Below are 25,620 nucleotides of genomic sequence, written 5' to 3' on the forward strand. Positions count from 1 at the left end.
TCCCTGCCCACTGAGTCCATCACTCCCAGGGCCTTTGCCCCACAGACAGTCACAGGGAGATACCCCTGCCTGAAAGCCGGGCGTCACCCTCTCCTCATCTCCGGCAGCCAGCTGGCATGTGGTACTGCCCATCCTGGCACCAAAGGCCCCGGCATGTCCAGCCCTTCTGCCCCCATCAATGACCTCCTAGCCGGTTCTTCCTATACCCTCCACTCCCCAGCTGCAGCCACCAGGGCCTCTCACCAGTCCTCAAACTAATCCAGCAGGACAAGCCTCATGCCTGCGCCCTGTCCACGAGTACACCTCCCTTCTCCTTCAGGTCCCGCACCATCCAGACAACCCAGTCAGAGAGCACACATCATGTCCCCCTTCTGGCTGCCGGGGTGAGGATGGGAACTACCTCCTCTGCCACCCTCCTCTGCCACAGCGCATCCCTCTGCCCTACAACAGCGTGTCTGCCTGCCTTTTGCACGGACTATATACCCTTAGCAGCAGTGCGGGGAGTAGCAGTCGACACAAGCAAATGTTTGATGACCAAAGGTCCTGTGATTGAAACGGAACATGAGCTAAGAATTTAGCTTGAAGACAGGTGGGGCTGGAGCCAGGGGGAGAAGGGAAGGAGGGCCTCTGGGTAAGCATCAATGGGTGATGCCAGGACAAATGTCCAGAGACCTTCAGGGAACAGCAGGAATCAGGGAAAAGCAGGGAAGGGGAGAATAACGGTGGAAGTTCCTGAGGAGGAAGTCCTTTGGAAAGTCCCCAGCAGAGGACCTTCAGGGTGGAGGAGAGCGGCGGGCAAGGCAGATGCCCGGGATCAACATCAGGGCCCTCCTGTTGTTGGATCTGCAAAGGGGAGAGGCGGGGCCCAGCCCCCCACCCCACTCAGATGCGTGGCTGGTCTGCCCCTTGGTGGCCAGACTTCAACATGCTCTCTCCCTGTCACCTGTGATTCCCAACCCTGGGCCCCGGCTGCTTCAGTTCTGTACGTGCAGTGGGCCAGGCTTGATTCGGCCTAATCCCCACCAGCCCCGGGGAGATGTTTGCACACTCAGGTATTTACAGCCGCAGCCTGTGGATTAAGGAAAGAATGGGAATTATTTTTCCAGTGGGGAGATGGGCATACTTTCTCCAGGGCCTTTCCCAGAAGATTGGGCCTCCCATAGCCCACCTGGAGCTGGCATGTCTCGGCCAGAGAGGCAGTGCTCTGGGGAAATGCCTGCCTGTGAACCTCCGACAGAGGGTAGCAGGGTGAAGTTCACGAAGTCTTCACTTTCTCATTATCCAAGCACCCTGCCCATTCCTTACTTGGCCTTCACCCCAGCCCCCTGGGAATAGTAAAGTGTGACTACAGAGCTCCCGACTTGGTGAGGGGGGTGGGGAATTCGTTGTCTAAGGGACGTGGCTGGACGTGCCTAAAACCCACTGCAAACTTGGCTTCTGTTCTAGTTAAAAGAGGCTTTTCTGGTGAGGGCATCACCTCGAACAGGGAGCCCTGCAGACTGGGAAGTCAGTGCTCACTCAGTGCAGGAAAAAGTGCCGTGCAGGGAGCCAGAAACCGGCGTCTGCAGAATCAGCCACCTTGAATTTTCCAGCAGAGGGACAAAAGGGCAGCTTGCCATCTAAGCAATGGTCAAAAGATTAAGGGCAAAAAAAAGCTGCCCAGGGAATTTATAAATGAGTTTTCTCATTCAGGAGCCCCTTCCAATTGGGTGACTTTTTTCCAAAGACGAAATTCGCTTCCTGTGGATTCTAGGGTAGCTGACCAAAGGCCTGGGGCGAGGAAGGAGGGTGGGGGCACATTTCCCGTCCCCCGGCATGGCCCCAGGCTTTCTCCCGGTGGGTGAACGTCCAGCACAGTCTTCAGGGATTACAGTTGACCCTTGAACCGTGTGGGTCCACTCATACATGGGTATTTTTTGATAGGAACTACTACAGTATTACGTGGCGGGTTGACTCTGGATGCAGAGGAATGGCGGATATGGAGGACCTGTGACGAATTATACGCAGATTAACCCCTGAGTGGCTCAAGAGTCAACTTGTATTTTTAAATGGATTCTTGCATCTTTTGCAGGACAGAGGTGTGCGAATGCCTCCAACCCATTCACGGACTGCCAGCTTTAAAGCCCTTATCTGAAACGACCAACGTCTGACTTCAGGCAAAGTGACAGTCCGTCATCTCCAAGGATCGCATTCTTTCAACGTGACTTATACTTCAGTCCCAGGCATCAGAGGTGAAGGACCCTAGAACAGCCTGTCCTTGCGGGGTTACCCATGAATGAGGTGGAGATAGAAAACAAAGAGCCACACAGACACATTCGCACCGCATGTCACTGAGTCTAAGACGCCGTCAGAGTCACCATGACTTGTGTGTCACTAAGAAAGAACGCAGGCTGGCAATGAAAGCCGGACACATCATCAACCGCCACTACACATCAAGATCTCAGAAGTGTTCAAGTGTGGGGCAAGTTTGCATCTCAAAAGCAATGAAATGGGATGTGTAAAACCAAGAGGAGGCCTGTGAAGGGAAGAATTAAGATTCTTGTGATGGAAAATGACAAGGTGGGCAGGGGACCACAAGAGGAGACCTCTACTGAGACACAGTGATGAGGTTAGGAAAGGCGTCCTCTTAGAAGTGACAGTGAAGTCAAAACACAAAAGGTGGGAAAAGCAGGGACAGGATGTAGGGCCTTATCGATCAAGGGAAGGTCTGGACTATAGTCTCTGTATAGCGCTGCGTAACAAAGCTCCACAGACTGAGCAGCTCAAACAACAGAAATTAATTTTCTCACAGTTCTGAAGGCTGGAGGTCCCAGGTCAAGATGTCAATGGGGCTGGTCTCTTGTGCGGCCCCTCTCCTTGGCATGAAGATGGACAGCTTCTCCCTGTGTCTTTAGGCGGTCTGCCCTCAGTGTGTGCCTGTGTCCCAACCTCTTCTTATAAGGACACCGGTCAGCTGGATTTGGGCCCAACCATCGGGCTTCTTTCACCTCTGTTACCTCTTTGATGGCCCTATCTCCAAGCATAGTCATTCCAAGGTACTGCCAGCTAGGACTTCAACAAATTAATGCTGTGTTGAGGATCAGGGAGAAGACACGATTCAGCCCGTAACAGTTTCAGAGGACTGGGAATCCATGGAAGGTTGTTAAGCAACGGAATAATGTGATCGATCTACTCTTTTAAAGATCACATTGGCTTCAGAGAAGGAGCCCGGTTGGCAGGAGGTGGGGCCAGGAGCCAGGGGCCAGCTGGGCTGACACAGGTGTTCAGACCAGCGAGGTTGGTGGCTCGGACAGGGGTGAAAGAGGACTTGAGAAACAACTTAGGGTGGGAGCCCCGTGACCTCTTGATGGACGGACGCACTCTTGGCTCAAGTAACTGGGCAGACGGTGCTGTCTGTGGAGCTGGATAAAGCGGAGGAGGGTGGCGCTTGTAGATCTCTCCCTGCCAAGCTTAGTCTTTGCCCAGGTCCCCGATGAAGGCAAGCAATGAACATGACTTATAGGTCATGGGGAACCCCTTAAGTTAAATTCCCTGTGCCGTGCTTTCCTCCCTGGCCTGTCAGTCCCCCGTCACCACGGCCACCAGGAGCCAGGAGGAGCTGGTCTTCCCAGTGCAGCCTAGCCTTCACATTGAGCCAGGGGATGGAGGAAGTAAGGGGAAGTCAGATGGGCAAGGCCAGTCCAGTTGGTCATGGAGAACAAATTAGGTTCCCTAGGACACAGCCAGGCCAGGGTGGAAAGGGTAGGGGTTCGTTACTTATGGCAGGGGTGCATTTTTTGGCCCAGAGTTGCCTCTGATTCTCCCAGGGCACAGGAGGAATGTGGGTCACCTGACAGGACCTATCACCCCCCGAAGACTTGTGAGGGCCCAGAACTCTGGCTCCCAGCCAGAGGCTGCACCGAGAAGCCTGGAGATGGACTGTGAATGAAGGCAGGCCTGAAAGAAAGGCTTCAGCCTTATCGGAACAGCTCTGCTGTGGACATCATTTCCAGGTTGTTCCAAACACCAGATCGTCCCCATAACCGCATCTCGGCTGCCTGGTGGAAAAAGACCAGGCCAGGCTGAGTGAGGGCCCTGGCTCTGGGTCCAGGTCTGGGCCTGGATGCTAAACCTCCTTGGATTCCTTCTGTTTGATGTGGCTAATCATGAGTTCCCCTGGGGAACTCAGAACCAAAAGGATGGAGGGTGGAGTTATAGGAGATGAAAGCACTCTGGTCAGCTGCCAGGCTTCCATCTTCTCCTTCAGACGCCTGGTCCTCAGAGAGCTCTGGGGAGAAGGAAAGAGGCCCAGGGTTGCTTCTTTAGCAAGGCCGCTGTCCTGAGGCAGAGGAGCAAACCACCCCTTGCTTCAGGAAGAGAGAGCACCCATCTCTAATCAAACAAATAGCGGGGACTGGGTTGGGGGTTCCATGTGGATTTGAGGATTTGGATCATTGTAGGATCTGAATTTCTGCAATCAGCATTTTACTCCAAGGAAAGGATGACGCCCAACTGATGTTCCTGTCAATTACCCCCAATAGACCAAAGGAAAATACTTTACATTTTGACCCTCCACACAAGAGTGAGATCAGGGCTCCTAGTAAGCCTTGGGATTCTGTGAGCCTGGTCAAGATTACCTCTCAGCCCGTGGAATTTCGGGTGAATGCCTGCAGAGCCCATACAGGGTCCAAGGCTCAGGGTGCCTGGCCCATCTCATGGGCCACATGGCTGCACTCCTGGGTACTTTCCTGACATCAGCCCATCTGAGAGTGAGTCACTCATTCTTTACTCCCCAAGTCTTTTGAACCCACGGGGTTGCTTTCTGTCTGTGGGGGTGGGAGTGGGGGGTCACCCCGAGAGGGAATCTGGGGATGGGGCCACCCAAACAGTGGTGTTCAATGGAGACAGCACACTTGAACGTGTAATCGTGCAGGAAGGCCATGATGAAACTGAACTACCCCAAATACCCATCCACCTAGCATGCTCTGAGCATCCCTTTGGCTCAGTCTCTGCATCCCTGGTTCTGGGGATATAAGATCTATGAGGCCTCATCCTGACCCTCCAAGAACCTCTGCAGGGGCTGGTCACTGAAGAAAGACCTCCTGCTACTCCCTCAGGACAACTCGTTCATGAAATCGACCACAGAACAATTCTTCCCTGAAGAGATGAAGACTGAAACTCCGAGAAGGCTTGGCAGCAGACGGGGACAAGGACACAGGGCCCAGCAGCCCTCTGCCCGTGTTGCCAGAGGTACTGACACCCTACCCTCTGCCCAGCTTCACCTGGGGGCCACATCCTTTCTAAAACTCCAGCTGTAGTGAGAGGCAAGGTAGAGGGGCCAAAACGCTTGCAAACAGACTGAGCGAGACCTATTACGATTGAACTGTTTCCCCTCAAAAAAAGATCTGTTGAAGTTCTAACCCCCTGTACCTCAGAATGTGGCTTTATTGCAAAACAGGACGGCTATAGGTTACTTAGCTAAGATGAGGTCAGTGGAGTAGGGTGGGCCCGCGATCCACACGACTGTCTCCTTAGAAGGAGACACCGAGGGAGGAGAGGGCCGTGCGACACTGGAGGCAGAGATTGTAGTGACACCTCTACAAGCCGAGGATCACCAGGGATTGCTGGAAAACATCAAACACTGTAAGGAACAGGAAGGATTCTCCTTGTGGATTTCAGGAGGAGCGTGGCCCTGCCAACACCTTGATTTTGGACTTGTATTAGGAGAACTTATACTCCAGAGCCATGAAACACCACATTCTGAGGTTTTAAGCCACCCAGCTTGTGATGCTTTGCTGAGACAGCTCTAGGAAGCTAACAAGGGGCCCAAGACCTCAGGTCATGATCACTGGAGAAGAACCCCTGGCCAACACAGACATACACGACAACTGCGGCCGTTCTGACGCACAATCACACTACAAATCCCCTGAAGTCCCTTTCTGTGGGTCTGCTGGCTGTGGGTGTGAACCCTGGATGGCAGGGAAGCCGCACTTTTCCTGGAGCCTCTGTGATTGAGACTGGACCCCGCTCCCAGGACCTGGAGTCGAGCTCTCCTTCTCCTCCCTCCTTCCTGCGGGTCCCCAGGAGCTGGGCTCCTGCGTCTCCGGGGCCCCGAGTGCTCCGAGGGTACCTGGCACACATTGTAGTGCTCAAAGAGGGACAGGAAGCCTATGTCGCTGCGTGTGGAGATGCCTTTGAGGAGCGTGATGTTCCCGTTCCCAGAATCCAGCTCCACCACGTCATTAAAAACATTGGACACAGCCTTCCCGGTCAGGAGCAGATTGACAAGTTCCTGTTGATGAGAGAAAGGGGAAAGGCTTGTCAAGGTGAAGCGGGGAACAAGAGAAAAAGGGCGGAGAAGGAAGGAAGAAAGCAAGGAGAGCGAGAGACCAACACCAGAGGGGCTGTACCCAGCACTGCCCCCTGCCCTCGGGGAGGCTGCCAGCTCTGCTCATCAAAGCGACCCTGGCAACTCATCCATCTTTACTCCACAAGCAGTCACTGAGCATCAGCTGCACCCGGGACCCCGCTGGGGGGCGGGGGGCGGTGTTCCTGATGGAGGGAAAGAGTGGCTCCTGACCTCGGGCGTCCGGGTCTAGAGCAGGGAGGATCAGGTATGGGCCTGCATGCCTGAAGAACAATGTAGGAAGTGACCAGAGCTGTAAAAAATGTGTGCATAGAGCACTCGTGGCCCACACGGACACGGGACCACATGACTGAGTCAGAGACGCTTTGTGGAGGAGCGACATTTGGGTGGGTCCTGAAGTGCTGGACTTTCTTTTCTTAATAAGCTTTTATATTTTGAAATAATTTTAGAGAGTCAAAAGAAGTTGTAAAAATAGCACAGAGGGTTCCTGTGTACCCTTCGCCCAGCTTCCCCCACAGATAACATCTTGCGTAACCAGAGCATGTTCTCAACTTCAGGAAGCTGACAATGGGGAGACACCAGAAACTCAGATCCAGGCTGGACTAGGGTTCCATCAGTGAGGGCAGGGTCTTCCAGGGAGGAGGGACAGGAGAGGCCAGCAGAGGCAGGGAGGTGGGGGCAGGCGGACCCCGGCCTGGGTTCCTGCTCTGTCTCTGGCCCTGTTGGCAGCATGGCCTTGGGACTCGGCTGCTGCACAGCTGACAGGCCAACGCGCCTGCCAACCCCAGAACCACCAGACTTGTGGAGCGACGACTCTGACCATTTCCCTCAATCAGTGCCTCCTGCGCCAAGGTGGCTGCAAGGGCCCTTCCCTAAGCAGAGCATCCAGGGGTCCAGCCTCCTATTAGGAATGGGGAATCAGGCTCACAGCTGGGAGAGGATTTGCCCAGGCCACTCAGCCTCTTAGCGACAGAGCCGGACTCCCACCCTCACTCTCCAGCTCCCTTTCCAGTGTCTCTTCCCTCTCCCCTCACTCGTTATCCCTCAGGGGACCATCTGGCCAGCCAGAGATATAAGAGGAAGGGAACCTTTAAGTATCTGCTGCACCACTAAGGAAGGTTGCATGAGCCCAGCCTTAGCGCTAGGGCAGGACCTTCTGTCTGACCTACCTCCTGCCAGGGCTGCTGTGTGTCTGAGGCCAGCCCGCAGGAATCTCCCCAGGGGTGCGTGGGAATGGCCATCAGAGCCCTTGCCCATCATCAACTCTGGAGGGCAGAGTTCACAGAAGTGTTTTCCCCTGAATTGTGAGAGCGATGCGCAGGTTAATAAGTCTCTCCGTCAACACCAGTATCCCTGGCCCAGAGGTAGTAAAAGAGGCCCCTCTGATGGCCGCAACGGGGCCATTATTGAAGGGAGATGCCGAGGGGGCCTCATTGTGTTCTTGCAGAGGAAGCGAGAAGGCATTTGGAGGAAATGTCTGCTCTGAGATACTGCACCTTGGGGGCAGTGGCTGCCGAAGAAAGGCACAGCCTTCTCCAGACACATTGAAGTGTTCCCAAATGGCTGGTTTTCAAGGGGAAGAACAGGTCCTGACCCCCATCTGAGGGGGATCCCAAAACCCTCCTCCGAGCAGGAAGCCTTCTCAAAATGAGAAGCGGTGCTAGGCCGCTCCCTGACCCTAGTCTCAAAATTCAGTGGCAAAGCTTAGTGGTCATCTGGCTCCTCACAACTCAAAGTGTCATCCGTGGACCAGCAGCATCACCCCTCCTGGAGGCCTGTGAGAAATTCAAAACCTCAGACCCCAGTCCAGGCCCGCTGAATCTGAGCCGACTCTTCAACAAGAGTTTGCAGGAGTCATGTGCACATCCAAGTTCAAAAAGCACCAACCGAGGGATTTCCCTGGTGGTCCAGTGGCTAAGAATCCACCATCCAATGCAGGAGGCTTGGGTTCAATCCCTGGTTGGGGAACTAAGATCCCACATGCCACGGGGCACCTAAGCTCATACACCTTAACTAAAGAGCCTGTGTACCACAACTGAGATCCAACGCAGCCAAATAAATATATAAATACTTTAAAAAAGAAGAAGAAGAAGACTGATCGAGTCCCAGTGTTTCACTCTACAAATGAGGAGATCAAGGTTCAGGGAGGGGAAGAAAACTGTCCCAGCCCACGCTGCAAGTGAAACTGCCAACACAGCTCAGAATTCAGCCCAGGCTCTGTTCTATATCCCCTGTATGCCGCTTAAGTGACCTCCCCTGGATCGCATTGCTCCCTGCCTGCGTGGGGAAGCTCCCACAGGGAGGACAGGCAGCCAGAGTGGGCTGGACCACCCTCAGTGGTCACTCAGCCCAAAACCTTTCTCTGGGGGCTGGGCAACAGCCAACCTCACATCTCCTTGGGTGCCTGAGACAAACCACAGGCCCTGAACTAGCCCTTGCATGGTGCCCAGGCATGTTTTCAGGACTGGCTTGTGTGAGCCAGGACCCCTAGGACAGCTGGGTCCTTGGTGGGCCCAGCAGCCAGAGAAGTTCCACCCAGCCCAGTCTGTGCTACATGCACTGCCCCCAGCGGCACTGAGGGTCAGGTTTAACCATGGCCAGGCGGCCACTTGGGGAGGCCTTGCCTTGCAGAAAAAAGCTCAGGCAGAAGTCAGGGGAAGCATTTGGCTCCCAGTCCTGATGCCTGATGACAGGATCTTAAATTTATTTTTATTTATTTTTTGGCTGCACCTTGCTGCATGTGGGATCTTTAGTTCCTCAACCAGGGATTAGAACCTGTGACCCCTGCAATGGAAGCGTGGATTCTCAACCACTGGACTTCCAGGGAAGTGCCTGCCATGATAGGATCTTAAACAGATCCTTTTCCTTGTATCACCGGGAGACCAGGAGGATTGAAGACAAGCAGTTGTGCTAAGGGAGCCCTGCTCTCCACCAGGCCCCTCGAGGGACCCTCTGTGAAGATGCAGAGGGGAGGGTGGAACTAAAGACAATATCCTGTACTAATGCAGGGGGCCAGGGCCGTCGTTGCCGCAGTTGGACCTGGGCCCCTCGTCTATGCCGGGGCTCTGGGCTGGGCAGTGCTTGGGTCTGTCTCTTTGGCACCTCCTGCGGCTCCAGGCACACATATTGGGCACAGAAAAGCCCAGAACCAGAAGCTAACCCGAGTTCCCTTTCTAGGTCTCTGTGACGAGGAAGCCCAGCAGAACCTGAAAGCCGCTCGGGGAAAGCTAGCAGGAGCAAAGGCAGAAAGGAAGAGGAAAGGAAAGACGTGCCAGGCTGTCCCATACCCTACCACGGCCCTGACCTGCATGCAGTATCCGTGTGCTCCAATCAGATGGCTGGTGGGGACGTCGAAGTCCTGGCGGACACTGGAGAGCAAGAAGAAAGGGCTGTTAGCACGTCTTTGCCGGACTCGGGCTGCCGGGCAAACCTCAAGGATGGCCTGGGGCTCCCCTTGGGTTCCAGGCTGAGGCCCAGGACTCTGGTTTTGTCAGGAACCCGAGTCTCTGTGCTCTGTTCTCATCCTGGGGCCGGAGTCCGGGACTCACTCTGCTCTGGGCAACAGCCTCCACTCTGGCTTCATCGGGCCCTCTGTGGAAAACCAGAGGTTGGTGATGGAAGCACGCCACAGCAGAAAGGGCCCTGGGTTTGGAATCCACGCTCTGCATTCACACTCCGTCACTTACTGATGGTGGGGACTGGACATCCCCTGCCCTGTCCTCAGTCTACAAGTCAGTTAAATAGGAGGAATGGCTCCTCGAATGCCTCCTTGAGTCCAAAAACAATAGCTACCGCCACCTGGGCATAAACACTGTATCAGGCCGAGTATAATCATTGTTTCCTAAATCCTGAAAGAAAACCAAGGCTCCAAGAACTGACTTGCCCAGGACACTCAGCTCATGGGTGATGGTGCCGGAGGGGGATCGAGCTGCCAGTCTCAGCGGCCTGTGTTCCCCTCGCCCCACGTCACCCCTGTGGCTCCACCTTCAGAATGGGTGTCCACGCAAAGGCACAAGGTGAAAAGCAACTTTGCCAAAAGAAACCCGTCAAACTGAAAGAAAGAGGTTTCTAGGACTGTATGCTATTGGAGGCCAGAACAATGCAGAGTGTCATGTCAGCAGTGGCCCTGTCACATGTGAGGTCAGTACTAGGAGGCAAGCCCCTTGCCCCTAAATCTCAAAACCATTGTATTGTATGGAAAGCTCACCAGAAAGACAGTACTCCTTTTACCCCAAAGTAAATCCCTCAGGACACAAAGCATTGCTGCTGAACAGAGCTGTGGGATGGGTAGTAAGAAAGGAGCTCCCCTCCACAGACTTATAGAGGACAGCATTTCAAACCTCCAGCCACTGGGGGAAATGGCAATTACTATATTTCATAGACATGGAAGGGCTTCCCAGGTGGCGCTAGTGGTAAAGAATCCACCTGCCAATGCAGGAGACGTGAGAAATGTAGGTTTGATCCTTGGGTCAGGAAGATTCCCTAGAGTAGGAAATGCCAACCGGCTCTAGTATGCTTGCCTGGAAAATTCCATGGACAGAGGAGCCTGGCGGGCTACAGTCCATGGGGCTGGAAAGAGTCAGACATGACTGAGCTTTTACAGACGTGGAAAGAAGCTCAGAGGTTAACACCGGGGGTAGGGGTGTTATGTGAGGCCAGGGAGCTGGCTCCCCCTATAGCTGCCCACCCAGCAAGGGCCATGGCCTGGCCTGCCCCCTACATCCCCACCCCAAAGAGCGCCGAGAGGTGACCCAGAGGTAGGAAGAGCCAAGTAATCATGAAGTTTGTTTTTCCTTAAAGTGGAAGAGAAGAAAAACCCGGCCTGAGTTTCATGCTTCAAATCTAAGACCTGCCATAAGTCCATAAACCTAAAACATACACCCTGGTTCCACCTTAGAAACCCCAGCTCCACGACTCCACAAGAGGAACCCTTTCTTGTGGTTTTTACTAACTGTGGTCAAACGGGGGTGGTCCATGGTCCACATGGCCCTCGGTTAGCACTGCAGGGCCCAGCCGAAAACCACTGAGGTGGGGGTCCTTCGGAAGGGCCCTGAAGGCTGGCCCACCAGACATGGCCCAGCAGGCCTGGGAAGGAGCCAGCTGGGGGGACGGGGGTACAAATGGCTGAGGGTGGCATGCAGCTGGTGCTGGCTCGGGCAGAAGAATTGATGGAAATACTCCTCGTGGCATACACAGGCATCTTCTGAAGGGAAGAAAATAACCTCAGAGGGACCCTGGGTAGACTGATAAGCATCACTGGCCCCGAGCCGCCCTGAAGCTTTCAGAAGCAGTCTGATCTTCATCACCTCACAGTCTCATGCTCACCCGGCAGGGCTGAGCGCCTGCGTCAGCTGAGAGCAGAGGGACGGGCAGAGAGGACAATGGGAGGAAATGGTAATTGCATCCTTAGGTGCAAACATGATGGGAAGTTCAGAAGTAGACTCAGATATTAAAAGGGAGGAACATCTGTATTTCATATCAGGGCGTTTGGGAGACGCCAAGGAGCAGCTTATAGCTTAAGAGATTTACAACTTTGGCAAATCTAGATGCCCAGACCTCCCTCCAGGGGAAATCCCTGGAGAGCTGAATGTGAGGAGTCTTGAAGCAAAGAAACAGCGGCTTCTGCTCTGCCCAGAGATGAGGCAATTCACACGGCAGGGCCAGCACCAGGCCTGAGTTCTAGCCCTCGTTCACTGTGGGGCCACAGATCTCCCCTCTTGGGGTCTCAGTCTCCCCTTTTGCAAAATGAGGGGCTTTGTGCAAGGTCAGACAGTGTCCCAGGAGTAGGGGCTGAATCAGTTGGGGTGGGGGTTGCTGCAGGGCTCTAGGGTCCCTACCTTCTGAGCTTCTGAGCTTCAAGTTGCAATAGGCCCTCCCCTAGGACTGACCACCATTCCAGTCTAATGAGCAGGTTACTACTTCCATGGTCCTCCTGGGGGCTAGACAACACTGGACCCCAGGGGAGTTCTGCAGAGCCCGAGGACCCAGGCACCAGACTGGGTGACAGGAGCCAGGAGGAGTCAGGGCCTGATGAAGTCTTCCCCCAGAGACTGTCCTGTACTGGGGAGCCCTCAAGGAACAGGAACTCGCCTGGATTTTAGATTGCAGGAAGCACAGAGTGGTGGGAGCCTGAGCAGACCTGCCCAAGGCATGGAAACTTATGAGGAGCGGCTTGGCCCTAACTACCCTGCCACCAACCTCCTCAGCATTCTGGAAGCCAAGGGCCAGAACCTGGATCAATGGTCTGGGGTAATGGCCCAACCCTGGGGGTGTCCAGTTCACCTGCTGACAGAGGAGGGGGCTCTGCCCAAGGTGCCAGCAAGGATGGTTTTTCCCAGCTGTGCCTGTGTCGGGAGGTCCTGAGATGCTGCTCTGCACCAAGAAACAGAACGAAGAGGGCATCAGGGCTGGCAGATCCGCCGGGGCCCAGCACTGTGCAGACGGGAGAATGAATGGCCAGAAAAAGGATGCAGCTGGCCCAGAGGCAGTGACAGGTGCCAGCTCACTCTCAGGCTGAAGCTGGTCTGAGAGCTCCACTGGCTCTGTCCAACCCTCCCTCCAGCACAGGGCTCAGAGGGACAAAGGTTCTGCCTCTGAGTAGCTTCCACTGCACAAGCCTCGGACCTGCAGAGTCTGCGGTCTCCGACACTTTCAGGAATACCTGAAAGTCCTCCCTAAAGCCTTGGAGGCCAGCAGGCAAGAACCACCATCTCTGTGATGATGGGGAAACTGAGACCCAGAAAGGAGAGGAGACTTGGGGTCACACAGAGTCAGCAGGCCGGGACCTCGTCCCTGACCTGACACCAACATCGCACAGTGCATCGCACAGGAAACACCTGATGGTAGTCAGCCCGGCCGGCCAGCTCCAGGCAGGGACAGGAGCCTGCAACCCCACTGCTGGTTGCCACCCTCCCTGGCCGAGACCCAGCTTGTCCCTTCACTCTAAAGCCTACACAACAGGCGAGTGAATGTGTGAATCGGGGCATTTTGTGCAGAAGTTAATGAATAGGAAGGATACGCCCAAGTGGCCGAGAAACAGGGTTCTGGTCTACAGCCAAAATCCACCTAAAATCAGTGTCCATGAGAGGCGGGGTCAGTGGGGTCCTGGCCTGGGCTGGGTGACCTCGGGCAAGTCACTGCCTTGCTCTCAACCTGTGTCTCCATTTATAAAACCAGAGGCCTGGAGCAGAAAGGCCTCCAGAGACCTTCCAGGATGTGAACAAGTGTGTCTGGTCCACGACTCTGATATTTAAAACATCAAGCCTAAAAATAGTTGGTAATTAACCAACTATTTTTAGCAGGAGGACCTCACCAGCCACCTTCCCTCCACCTGACCTCTGGGGCGCCAGGCCCAGGGCACCCCCAGACCCCACTGGGCCAGCTCCTGCCTGTCCCTCCCAAGAGACCCTCCCCCAGGTAATGCACCTTCCACCATACTCCCGGCCACCTGCAGTGGCCTCCAGAAACCATCACCTGTTGTGGGGACTTCTATTGACTCTTGAGGGCAACATCAACAGGGAAAGGACAGCTGTGGAACAACTAAGAGAACCTGGACTCTCAACTCAGGGACACTGGGATTACTCCCCTCTCTGAGCCTCAGTTTCCCCACCTGCAAAATGGGTGTGAAAACACCTCTTTCCATTACAGAATTGCTGTGAGAACTGGATGAGGTGAACTATATAAAGCGCTTGACATTTGGGAAATGTCACTTCCTTTTTCCTATGATAACAGCCATCACAACAACAACAACAAAAAAAAATAACAATGATTGAGCGGCCACGATTCCTGGAACTTCGACTGTTCGTATCACGGCCAAGAGCCCAGAATAGACGGAGGCTCCGCTCCCAGTGACTGAACTGTGGCCATGGGTATCTAAAAAGGATCTGGATGTGGTGGATACTGACTGTTTTCTCAGGAAGGTTGACAGGGAATTGACAATGAGTCAGAACATCTGGGTGTCAGGTCCCCTCGGCCACCTGCGCTGTGACCTTTGGTAAACTGTTTTCTACCTCTGAGCCTTGAGTATGGCATCCCCTGATAGTGATAACAATAACCACCTCAAAGCGTTGTTGCAATAAGGGACGAGCCCATAAAAAAGACTTGCAAACCCCAGACAGCTTCCCAGATGGGAGGGAACGGGTGCTATTTCCATTATACCGGCAGCCGCCCTAAGGAGGAACGGGCTAGACAGATCCAGGAACAGGGCAAGGTATGGGGATGGAGAGAGAGGGACGGACCTAAAGGAAGAAAGAGAAAACAGAAATGCCCAAGCCCTTCCCTCCCCATCCCTTTTCCCCTTCACCGCTCCTAGTTCCTCCCCCAAGTGCCCACACCTTCCTTCCAACCACACCTGGAGGAATCATTCCCTGAAGACCTCTCAGCTGGCCTTCGCCTGCTTTATCCTTGCTGCCTGCCACGACCCTTCCAATGAAGACCTCAAGCTCTGCTAAATGTCATCTCCTCCATAAAGAGACACCTCCCACGCCCCAGGAGAGAGATGACCCATTTCTCTGTGGATACCCCCTTCCGAAGAGCGCCCCCCACACCCACTGCTTTCTGGGTGCCAGCCTTGCTCCTCCAAGCAGCAAGAACTTGGAGGGTAGGGGTGACACTGTCCGCCCAGCCCCGCAGCACCCAGAATTGGGCCCTAACCCTGCAGGTGCACGGCGGATGGACCCCAAATGATGTGAGCCTGCCCATACCCATCTTATGGAACAGCCTCTGGAAGTGGGGTCCCAGGCCATGATCAGAGGCAGGCGGAAACAAGCTTCCCACCCAAGCAGCTGAAGCTAGACTGGAACAGGAGATTCCTTCCAAAGGTGAAAGGTCTCTTCCTCCTCCTGAGGCCAGCCCTCTCTACCCAGGCATCTGAGCGAGCGCTTCGTGGAACAAGCAGGTGTAGCCCTAGGGTCAATGGGTAGGGCTGCTGGGTGCATCAGGCATCAGGAGAGCCTCCCAGCTCTGCCACTAACCCTGGGGTGGTCTGGACTTGGTTGCCCTTCTCTGCATCCAGCCCCTGGGCTCTGCCTGTGGGCGGACCTGCCGCTCTCAGCCACGCCCTACTGGCACTCATTGGCCATGACTTGCCATCTCAGCATCTAGGACCAGACCATGCTGGCTGAAATGAAGTGGAGAGTGAAGCCAGAAGACAAACATCAATTTGTTTGGGACTGCCTGGTGTCCTGTTTCCCATTCTCCTTCTAAGTGGGCAGACATGGCCGAGCAGTGCCTGTCATTCCTCCCACCCCGCCGCAGGAAGGGCCATGTAGGCACAGGATATGCGGGCAATGGTGCCAGCTGTGTGCCAACCTGCCCTGAATTCTCAGAGCCTTGGTCCCCATATCTGCAAAATAAGATAATGACCCCAGGCCTATGGGCCTGCCCCTTGGGGTACCATCAGCCCGCAAAGCCCAGGGGAGGCTGTTTTTGGCCAGCCTCAGCTGAGTGGGAGGGATGCCTGCTTCTGTCCGCCTCCAGACACTGCCTGGGACCCAGCTTCTGGAAGCTGTTCCAGGGGCTGGGTGTGGGCAGGCTCACATCATTCGGGGCCCATCTGTTGTGAACCTGCAGGGGCCCAGGGCCCCTCCCACTCCCCTCCACCTCCAGCCGAGGCTGTGCCCACAGAACCTGGCTTCCTTGGGGTGAGGGAGCAGACCAGAAAGCTACAGTACAGAACTCTGGTCACTGCACAGGGGCTGGGAGACAGGGGAGCTGGGCGCTCCCAGAAAGGAAACCCAGGAGGAAGCAAGGTCAGTTGAAGGAAGGGGGTCTGGGGAGAGTGTCTGCTATTTGCAGCGACGAAGTATAGGCAAGCCCTTTGGGTCTGCCTCCCACATACCACCTCGGCCTCTTCAAACACGACTGCTGAAAGCACTCACTACCCCTCCCCTCTTGTTGTTGTTCGTCGCTAAGTCGTGTCCGACTCTTTGTGACCCCGTGGGCTGCAGCACGCAGACCTCCCTGTCCTTCACTGTCTCCCGGAGCTTGCTCAAACCCACGTCCACTGAGTTGGCGATGCCATCTAACCATCTCATCCTCTGCCACCCTCTTTTCCTTTTGCCTTCAAACACGGCCTCCGCTGGAATTCCAATCCAGGTTAAAGGTGACCTGGAGTTCATTGAGAAAGTTCCTCTCCTCCAGTCTCCCACCTATAGTCAAAAGAACTTGCCACGTTGGGAAGGAGGGCCATTAACCATTTTGCTTGGTCTCCGTGTCCCACCTGGAAGAGATGGGGAGAGAGGCGAGGCTCCATTCAGGACTGCAAGGCAGTGTGGGGTCACGGCACGCGGTCTGGGCAGCTCTGTGTGCACCTCCCTTCCTAGGCTCGGGTTTAGGGGGTGAGACAGGAGGGTGGAGGAGAACGCTGACGAGAATCCTGTCTATCCCTTCCCACCAAGGCAGCACGTCTGGGGCCACCAAGATCCTGTGATTCTCAACCAGAACAGCCCTCTGTTCAAATCCCTATGTCACCAGCCACCAGCCAGCCCAGCCCCCCTGAGGCAGACCGGAAGCTTTGCCACTGCTTCTCTCCATCTGAGGGTGTCCTGCAGAGCCCAGATCTAACCCACCCCCAAGCTCAAGCCCACTGCAGCTCCTGCATACGTCCCACACCTCGAGTTCCTCACCATGCAGCCCATCCCTTCCCCATCCCTTCCCCAGCCAGTGTGGTGGGTCTCTGGGGAGGGAGGAGGGGTTGACCACCTTCGGGGGCAGCTCCCTGAGTTCACATGCCCCACAGTAGGTGCAGCCCAGGCCTGGCCACTATGAGGTATCAGAAGTGGGGACATGACACAGCTCCCTGTAGGCTGAGGAGTGCCAGTGAAAAGGCTCCCTGGAGCCCACCATGCAGGAAGCTCCCCTGGGAACACGGCGGAGACAGAGGGAGGAAGAGTGAAGGGCAGAAGGGAGGACACCCAGTCCCAAAGACACTGTTTGGGTTTCTAGATCCAGTCACTCCCAAAGCCCTGGGCCTGACATGAATCAATTAACAGAGTGTTTTCTGCTTATGGTAAGAACTGCCTTTCTGTTACTTGCCTTTGCCTAACCTACACTCATGGTCAGCCTTCGGTTCCAGGCAGTTTCACTGCGTTGTTGTTTTCACTGTGCTGGAGACGGTTACAAAGAACACAGAGCCACATGGTGTGGGGGCTGCTCCACACCCTCAGTGCCTGGCTTGTGCTGCTCAAAAATTACTTCAGCAAATGACAAAGTACTGCCTCTTCTGGACTTTCAAGACTGCCCTTGGGCATCCAAAGTTGCCACTGCAATGAATGCCAAAGGTCTACTGAATGAAAAGGTTTTCTTCACAAGCCGTCTCCCCCTACCCCCTGGGCCTAAGTCACCCAAGGGGCGTCGCCCGAGCCCTCCCTGTGCCGAGGGGCTGGCACACCCCTGTGCTGCGCTCTGTAGGCCTGGCACGGAGCTGACCTTGACCCCACAACCCTGAGCATCTTTGGGGTTTCTGAGAATGTGCTGGGGAAAGTTCTGGGCCAGGCGGTTTGGAAAGCAGGGGGGCTAGGCGAACATGAAAGCTTCCATGCGATTTACTGTAAGCAACTTGAGATCTTAGGAAAGAAAATAGATGGCTTGAAATCAAGCAGAAAAATAATAAAGCTTTCTCAAGGTTTTGCACTCAGCCTGGAGTAAACAAAACTCAAAGGCCAGCTTTGCTGCTGTTCTTTCAGCCTCTGAGGGTGAAGGGGGCAGGCTGCACCCTACTGTATCTGTCTGTCCGTGGTACCCTCACCCTGGCTCCACCCAGTGCTGGGGACAGCCCACGGACAGGAGGAAATGACTCTGGGGTGACAGCCTCCCCTGGGACTCAGACATGAGTCTCAGAGCCTTGCTAGGAGGAGGGTCAGCCATGCCCTCGGTCACACTCACATTTCCGCACGCACATAATCAAGTTACCCTTCCCACAGTCTCAGATACAATCAGCAACACCCGCATCATCTCACACCCGGGCCTGCAGACGCTCATCTCTCATCCACACACATCCCGCCACACACGCACACAGACTCACACTATGTTTGCGAAGAACTTGGTGTGTTTCCCAGCACCCCTGCTCCGCTTCTCCTGGCCGAACAGCGTATGATTTGAGAGACTTGAGCTCTCTTTTGGGTTACCGCATTATGCCCCATGTATATGATTTGAGAGATTTGCGCTCTCTTTTGGGTTACCCACTTTATGCCCCAGATCACCCTGAAATGGTATCAAAGGATTCAGCAAAGCTAAATCTGAACCCCAGAGCAGGGAGGACTTGGGTTCGCCTGGTCCTGTGGTTTTAAGCAGTGTTTGCAAAACTGGGATTTCTGCAAAGAGGAGTCTCCAGGCAGCAAGGAGGACCCATCACGCATTTGCAGGACATCCCCATGGCCTGATCTACACCACGAGGCACCCAGCCAAGACTGAGGGCAAGACAGGACAGCACAGGACAAGAGAGGCTCTGAGCACAGCTAGGATAGGACGGGACTAATCACAGCCGCCAGCCAAGACCTTCCACCCCCTGGAGACCTGCCAGGCACACGACAGGTACTTCTTCATTTAACCCTGTGAGGTAGGAATTATCAGCCCCATTTTACAGAGTTAAGAAACTCGGGCTCAAAGGTGTATGGAGGCAGGCATGAAACCAAGTCTGTTTTACTCCCAGGTTCAAGTCCTTAAACAACAAACCCAGAGAGTCCTGTCTGGGACCCGGCTGCCCGAGGTGAGCTGTGTAACTCTCGGGCAAATCACTCGCCTCGCCTCTCAGAGCCTCGTTTTCTCATCTGAAAGAGATGCGGACAGAGGTGGCAACAGTGCCACCTAACAGGATTGCTGTGGGGATTGAACACATCTTGTGTGAAATGTTACAGCCAAGGACCCGGCAGGTAGGAAGCTTTCTAGATGTTGGCTGCTGTCCTTCTTACTTCTGATGAGAATGCTCGCTATGCTGTCTACTTAGGAGAAGGGAAAGGGGAGCCACAGGAGTAAGACAAACCCCGCCAATGCACTGCCGGGGCCAATGCTTGAGCAGGTCTGTGTGAGGTCCTCCTGGCAGGCAGGGGCCAGGATGGTTGTAGTTGCCCAGGAAGGTTTCAGAACTACAGGCCTCCAGTTCACACGGAAGGTCGTCAGGGGCCCTGAACAGGAGAGACCATCTTTACATACTCTCTCTGGGGCCAAGAGGACCCCCACAGTGTTGTGGGTGTCTGCATGTGTATCTGTGTGTCTGAATATGTGTATGTCCCGTTCTGTGTTGGTGCATGGTGGAGGCGGAGGGGCCTGGCAGGCCCTTCCCACGGGCATGAGGTTGTGCTGGTCCAGTGGGGCAGACTACCCCAAAACAGATGCCCCACAGGTACCACGGCTGAGGCAGGCACCTAGAGGTCTGACTTGGTTGGATAGAACGGGGAGGTGGCAGAAGCCACCCTGTTGGTGGAGCTCTGCAGAACATGCAGCCGAGTCTGGATGGGGGGCCCCGAAGGCCCCTCAGATGGACATGGCTGCCCGAGCAGCTCCCTAAGGAGCATGCGCGTGAACAGGGAGCCCAGCCTCCAGGCTGGCAAGTGGCACCAACAGCAGAGACACTCTAAGCACAGAGACCTCGACCCCCAGGGTCAGGGGGCACCTGGGCAGAGTGGGAAAAGGGCCCAGAGGATTGCAGAAAGGCCTGGTCCTCCCGTCAGGAAGCTCAAGATTGTCCCCCACACACCGCTCAGCCCAGGGATTAGCAAACCCAGGCCTGGGGAGAACGCAGCACGGCGGCTTACAGTCTCCGCGCACGTGAGCCCAGCCAGGAATGAATCATATCATTATGGCAGGATTAGAAGAAAAATGCCATTAGAAAATGCACACACACACATTTAATAAGGTCAGCAGCAGTGAGCAGCAGGCCGGCCCACAGCACGAGGCTACAGAGCTCTGACCTCCCACTGCTCCCACCGGCACCCAAGGCCTGGGGAAATGTGGAACCCAGGCCCAGGATAGGGAAACAAGCATCTCCTTCTGCCGGGCCCCCCGCCAGTCTGGGCACCCCATAGCTACTCTTCCCACCTCCCCTACTCAGAGCTGTTTTCAAATCCTCCCCAACACCATACACACCCTGCTGCCCCGTCAAGTGAAAATTTATCCCCCGAATCCCAGAGACGGGGGAGCCTGTTGGGCTTCCGTCTGTGGGGTCACACAGAGTCGGACACGACTGAAGTGACTTAGCAGCAGCAGCAGCAGCAGCAGCTCTCCATGTCCTCTGGGGTCTGCGCTCTGCTTGGAAGTGGATGGGGCAATCGATTATACTCCACAAACCTATTAATGTGCTATTAATCTGTTACCCTCCCTGGTGACACAATGCTCTGGTGACAACTATGGAAAAGAGGCCTAGAAAGCACCCAGGGAATGAGGGTGATGGCAGAGCTCCAGCCCTCAGGCAGCCCGGGAGCCTGAGCTTGACAGGGATGCCCAGAGTACAAGTCAGGGACCCAACCTTCCTGCTCCCCCAGGCTCTCAGGCCCCGGTGCACCCCCCGACTCAGCCCTCAGAGTTGGCTCTAGACACAAACCTGGAAGCCTTTGGGACTGCTTTGGCCTACAGCGTGTCCACAGGGACCTTGGTCATCTCCCAGCTCCCAGCCTCAACTGTCCAGCCCTGCACACATCCAGGGGAGTCCACATGCACCCTCAAGTACTCACCACTGCAGTGCTGCTAGGACCCCGGGGGTGCTATAAGCTCTCGAGGGGGTGTGGGGGGCGTCTTTTGGATCTGAGTCCCCTGCACTCCCCAGCACATGTGGGGAGACGGAGGAGAAGGTAGTGCTGCCCGCGTGTACAGAGGACGTAACTGTTCTCTCCCCCACTAGCCTACTGACCCTCCAGTTCACTGCTCTGTTTATCCTTCCCACCAGGCTCACTGAGCACCGTGTGCCAAGCTCTGCAGTGACCAGACAGATAAGCCCAGCTCTGGAAACTAAGCGGGGAAGATACTCACAGCTCTGTGGATCTGGACAGGATGGCTGACAGTGTGAGCAGGACACATCCGTAAGGTCCTGCTTCAAACTGGAGAGGAGAAAGTGGTGAGAATCCATGAAGTGTCTGCACCTCCCTCCTCTGGGTTCCTTGGGGACCACACCCCGGGGAGCAGGATGACTCCAAGCCAGCCAGCTGCTTCAAGCTGGGTCCCAGAGGTTGCCAGATGGCCCCACAGCAGACTCCATGCAGGTCTCCCAAACCAGATTCCCAAAAGGATGAGGAACACACAAGCCTGAGTGACAACAGGGCAGATGCAATGCCCCCGAGGAGCGTAAACACCCATGACCTCAGAGTCTTGGAAGCTCGTGGACAGTGGTGGCCTCCACTACCGTGCACGTGTCTTCTGCTCATTATCACAACTAAAACTATGCCAGACCTACATGATAAATACCATATTCACTGCCCTCTGCCGTGCAAGGAAACTTGGGCTCAGAAACTGAGCAACTGGCCCAAGGTCACACAACTTGCAGGCAGCCCACTGGGAACCCAGGGGGCTCCCTCTGATTCCAAATCCCATATTCCTAAGGGGATCCTAAGAACTGCACTGGGCAGGGAGCAGGCTGAAGGAGGGTCAGGTGGGGAGGTGGCAGTGAGGTGAGCCTGGCAAGTGCAAGGGCAGAGCCTGTCTTTTCAAAAATTTTTGCTGTTCACCATGAATTTTTTTCGGATTAATTTTAATAGTTTTTAACTATTGCACTAAAATATTATTTATGCTGATTACTGAGGTTTGAGCGGAACCCCTTTGAATTTGAGGAGTGCCCTACCTGCCTTCCCCTAGTCTCAACCCTGATCTGGAGCTGGAGGTCTGCTGCCTGGGTTTACATCCCAGCTCTGCACCCCGACTCCTAGCTATGTGACCACAGGGACATTTAATTTTTTGTCCCCAGTCTTCTCATCTGTAAAACAAGGATAATACAAACAGAAGCCATCCTCATAAGGTTGTTGTGAAGATTAAGTGAGATCGCCTTGGTGAAGTACTTCAAACAGGGCCTGACACCTGCATTAACATCAGTATGGTGCCAGGTCCTCAAGGCTAACCTGTCCAGTGAGCCCGGCAGGCCACGAATGACTAGGATGGACTGTCACTTTTGCTTCCTAGAGGATGGCTCTCCCAGCTGCAAATGGGCGTGAAGGCCTTACTCATCCTTCCATGGGGACAATATCACTTCTGTGAGATATTGTTGGAAATACTGCCTCTAATTTAAATAGTCAATGTTATTAACGGGTGATCAGTTTCTTTTTGAACTTAAAAATGAAAAAAAAAGTTTACTTTCCTGGAAGAATGAGAATTATATAACTTTTCACATTTCCATTTTGTTTTTGCCTTGGCTGCTAGGAAGCTCAGAGCCAAATATGATATTCAACTACTCAAACTATTTTAGTTCAAATTTCTGATAATATTTTCTTTTCATCAAAATATAGAGTTTATCAGGGGAAGACAAATACTGTATGTTATCACTTTTATGTGGGATCTAAAAAATAAATGAATGAATATAATAAAACAGAAACAGACTCACAGATGTATATCAGTGAGGAGAGGGAAAGGGGGAAGGGCAAAAAAGGGGTAGGGGATTAAGAGGTACAAACTATCTTGTGAAAGTGAAAGTGTTAGTCGCTCAGTGGGGTCTGACTCTTTGCAATCCCATGGACTGCAGCCTGCCAGGCTCCTCTGTCCATGGAATTCTCCAGGCAAGAATATGGAGTGAGTAGTCATGCCCTTCTCCAGGGGATCTTCCCGACCCAGGGATCAAACCTGGGTCTCCCGCAATGCAGGCACATTCTTTACCATCTGAGCCACCAGGGAAGCCCACAAACTATCATGTGTATCACACAAATATATTGTACAACACAGGGAAATACAGCCACTATCTTATACCTTTAAATAGAGTATAATCTATAAAAACATTCAATCGCTATGTCATACACCTGAACTACATTGTAAATCAACTATAGTTCAATTAAATATGTATGGATTTTCTAAATATTACATACACATGCAATCTTTATTTTCACCCAGTCATTTAATTCGTCAGTCATTCCAAAAAACCAATCACTGGATGAACTTTTTGTGCCAAGAGGATGTGCCTGCTAAAGCTCTACTTGGGAACTTGGGAACAAGGTGGACATAGGTCTGTCCTCACAAGAAGTAACTCAGGAAAGAAAGAATATCGAGCAACTTGAGAAAAGGGGGTTGGGAAAGGGGCTCTATGCTGATGGGAAATACAAGTTTCTCTGGAAACCCATAGGAAGGGCCGTCAATACAGACCTGAGGCTTTGGGCAGGAGGGAGTGTCAAGGAAAGCTTTCTGGAGGAAGCAATGTCTGGACAGAAACCCAAGGGACAAGGAGGAATCAGAAAAGAAGGGAACTTTGTTCCCGGTGAGAGGAAAAGCATGTGCAAAGGCTCAGAGGCAAGACAGGGCAGGTTAATTACAGGTGAAGCACCGAAAAAACAAACAAAAAAACCAAGGACATCATTTTTTATCTCTGCGTGAGCTCAGTCGTGTCTGACTCTTTGCGACCCCATGAACTGAAGCCCACCAGGATCCTGTGTCCATGAGATTTTCCAGGCAAGAATATTGGAGTGGGTTGCCATTTCCAACTCTAGGGCATCTTCCGGACCCAAGGCTCAAACTTGCATCTCTTGAGTCTCCTAAGTAACTTTAAGTTTGTTTGTTTGTTTTTTGGGGGGTGGAGTAGAAATGGAATGAATGAGTTAGGAACAATCTTAAATCAACTTCATCTAATTCTGTGACCTCAGGCTAGTCACTTCTTCTGTAGTCTTCAGTTTCCCATTTTCAAAATTGAGATAACGAGTCTCTCCTTTGCATGTTTCCTTGGGTTATGGGGAACATCTTCTGAGGCCAGGTCGGTGGAAATGCTCTGACAATTGCAAGGAGTAATGCTGATGTTCTTGCATAGGGACGGGGGGTGGGGTGGGGGGGACAGAGGTCCGGGAGGATTCAGGCCACCATTACCCTTGTCATGGCTCTACTACAGGCTTGCCCATTGCCTTAGGGAGTGACAAAGCTCTCTGATCTCAGCTTCCCCTTCCAAAATGTCTACACACTTCTGCCAATTGTCTGGGGAGGCCACGGCACTTCCAGGGCCTATTTCCCCCTACTTGCAGGCCTGCAATGAAGTAATGAACACAGATGCCCGTTGTAAGCCTAACTCTCTCTGCAAATGTAGAGAACTGTTATTATCTTCAGGCCAGCCTTTTCCACCGTCCTGGGGACATCTCCAAGCGGCACTCACCCTGAGCCAAGGATATGCCTGTCTGTGTGGACAGGTTAGGTAAGACTGAACATGACCCCTACCCGGGGCATCTGGCCTTTGCTGGAACACGACTGAATGACACCAAATATCCCATTTGGTTTTAAAAAACATTTATTAAAATTATCTCATCAAATTCCAGCTGCCAAGCCATGGAAGGCCACAGGGCAAAGTGCCTGCATTGAAAGGAGAGCCCAGGCAAGTAAATGGGCCGGAACGCACCAGCAGGGTCTGGAAAAATGTTTGGTACTTCTTGGGAAGAAGGGGCCATTCCCCTGAGCTGCTGGGGCTCTGGAGAGACCCGAGTCCACTGAGAACCCCAGTAGGAGGCAGGGGCGGGACCATCTCCCAGCTCACAGGGGGCGGAGGCCAGACATCTCACCAGGAGGGTGAGCTGTAATGAAAACACAGCAAGGAGGCTATTTATTTTGGGCAGACGTGGCTCAGTGTTCCTTTCCAGGCCTGGCACGAGGAACCCCTCTTAGGCCCAGGCCATGAAAAATGAATTTGGTGAGGGTAGTGCTGAGATGGCTCAACGGTTTCCAGCAAAAACACAAATTCAACTGCAGGCGGGAAACACCACCTTCCAGAGCAAGGGCCAAATATTGACCACTCGTACCCCGAGATCAATGCCAGGAGAAGAGGGAGAACTGCCCTGAGCCCAGAGGTGTGGCAGGAAGAAGGCAGCTCCCATTGCTGCGGAGGACCCCACTGGCAGAACCTCTTTCACATTCACTGTCTGGCTTGAGCTTCATCGAAACTCCTGGGGGTACAGGCCAAGAGAGGAGGGAGACCCCATTTATAGACAAGGATGCAGACAATCTTCGTGCTGAAGGATCACCCCAGGGCCATCAGGGCAATGACAGGGCCTCAGATCTCTGAACTTCCCTCTTCCAACTCTGCTTCACCCGACAGTGTGGACACAGGTGGCCTTGGTCCTGGCCTTCCTGAATGCACATGATGCTGTCAGGAGTTGCTCATCTCTCAGATGCATTGC

General features: G+C 53.9%; 1 protein-coding gene across 1 annotated transcript in view; it reads right to left on the reverse strand.

Annotated features, from left to right (window-relative positions):
- Window positions 1-25,620, reverse strand: part of MINDY4 (MINDY lysine 48 deubiquitinase 4) — a 119,962-nt gene that overhangs the window by 13,879 nt on the left and 80,463 nt on the right. Inside the window, exons 13-15 of the mRNA XM_055420925.2 lie at window positions 21,308-21,375; window positions 9,651-9,714; window positions 6,110-6,271 (exon numbers count right to left, since the gene is read on the reverse strand). Of these exons, the coding sequence (XP_055276900.2) occupies window positions 6,110-6,271; window positions 9,651-9,714; window positions 21,308-21,375 (294 nt within the window). The remainder of the gene's footprint in view (window positions 1-6,109; window positions 6,272-9,650; window positions 9,715-21,307; window positions 21,376-25,620) is intronic.

The sequence above is a fragment of the Moschus berezovskii genome, chromosome 3, assembly GCF_049115385.1.
Source record: "Moschus berezovskii isolate FMDL1 chromosome 3, NW_MosBer_1.0, whole genome shotgun sequence".
NCBI classification, from domain to species: Eukaryota; Metazoa; Chordata; class Mammalia; order Artiodactyla; family Moschidae; genus Moschus; species Moschus berezovskii.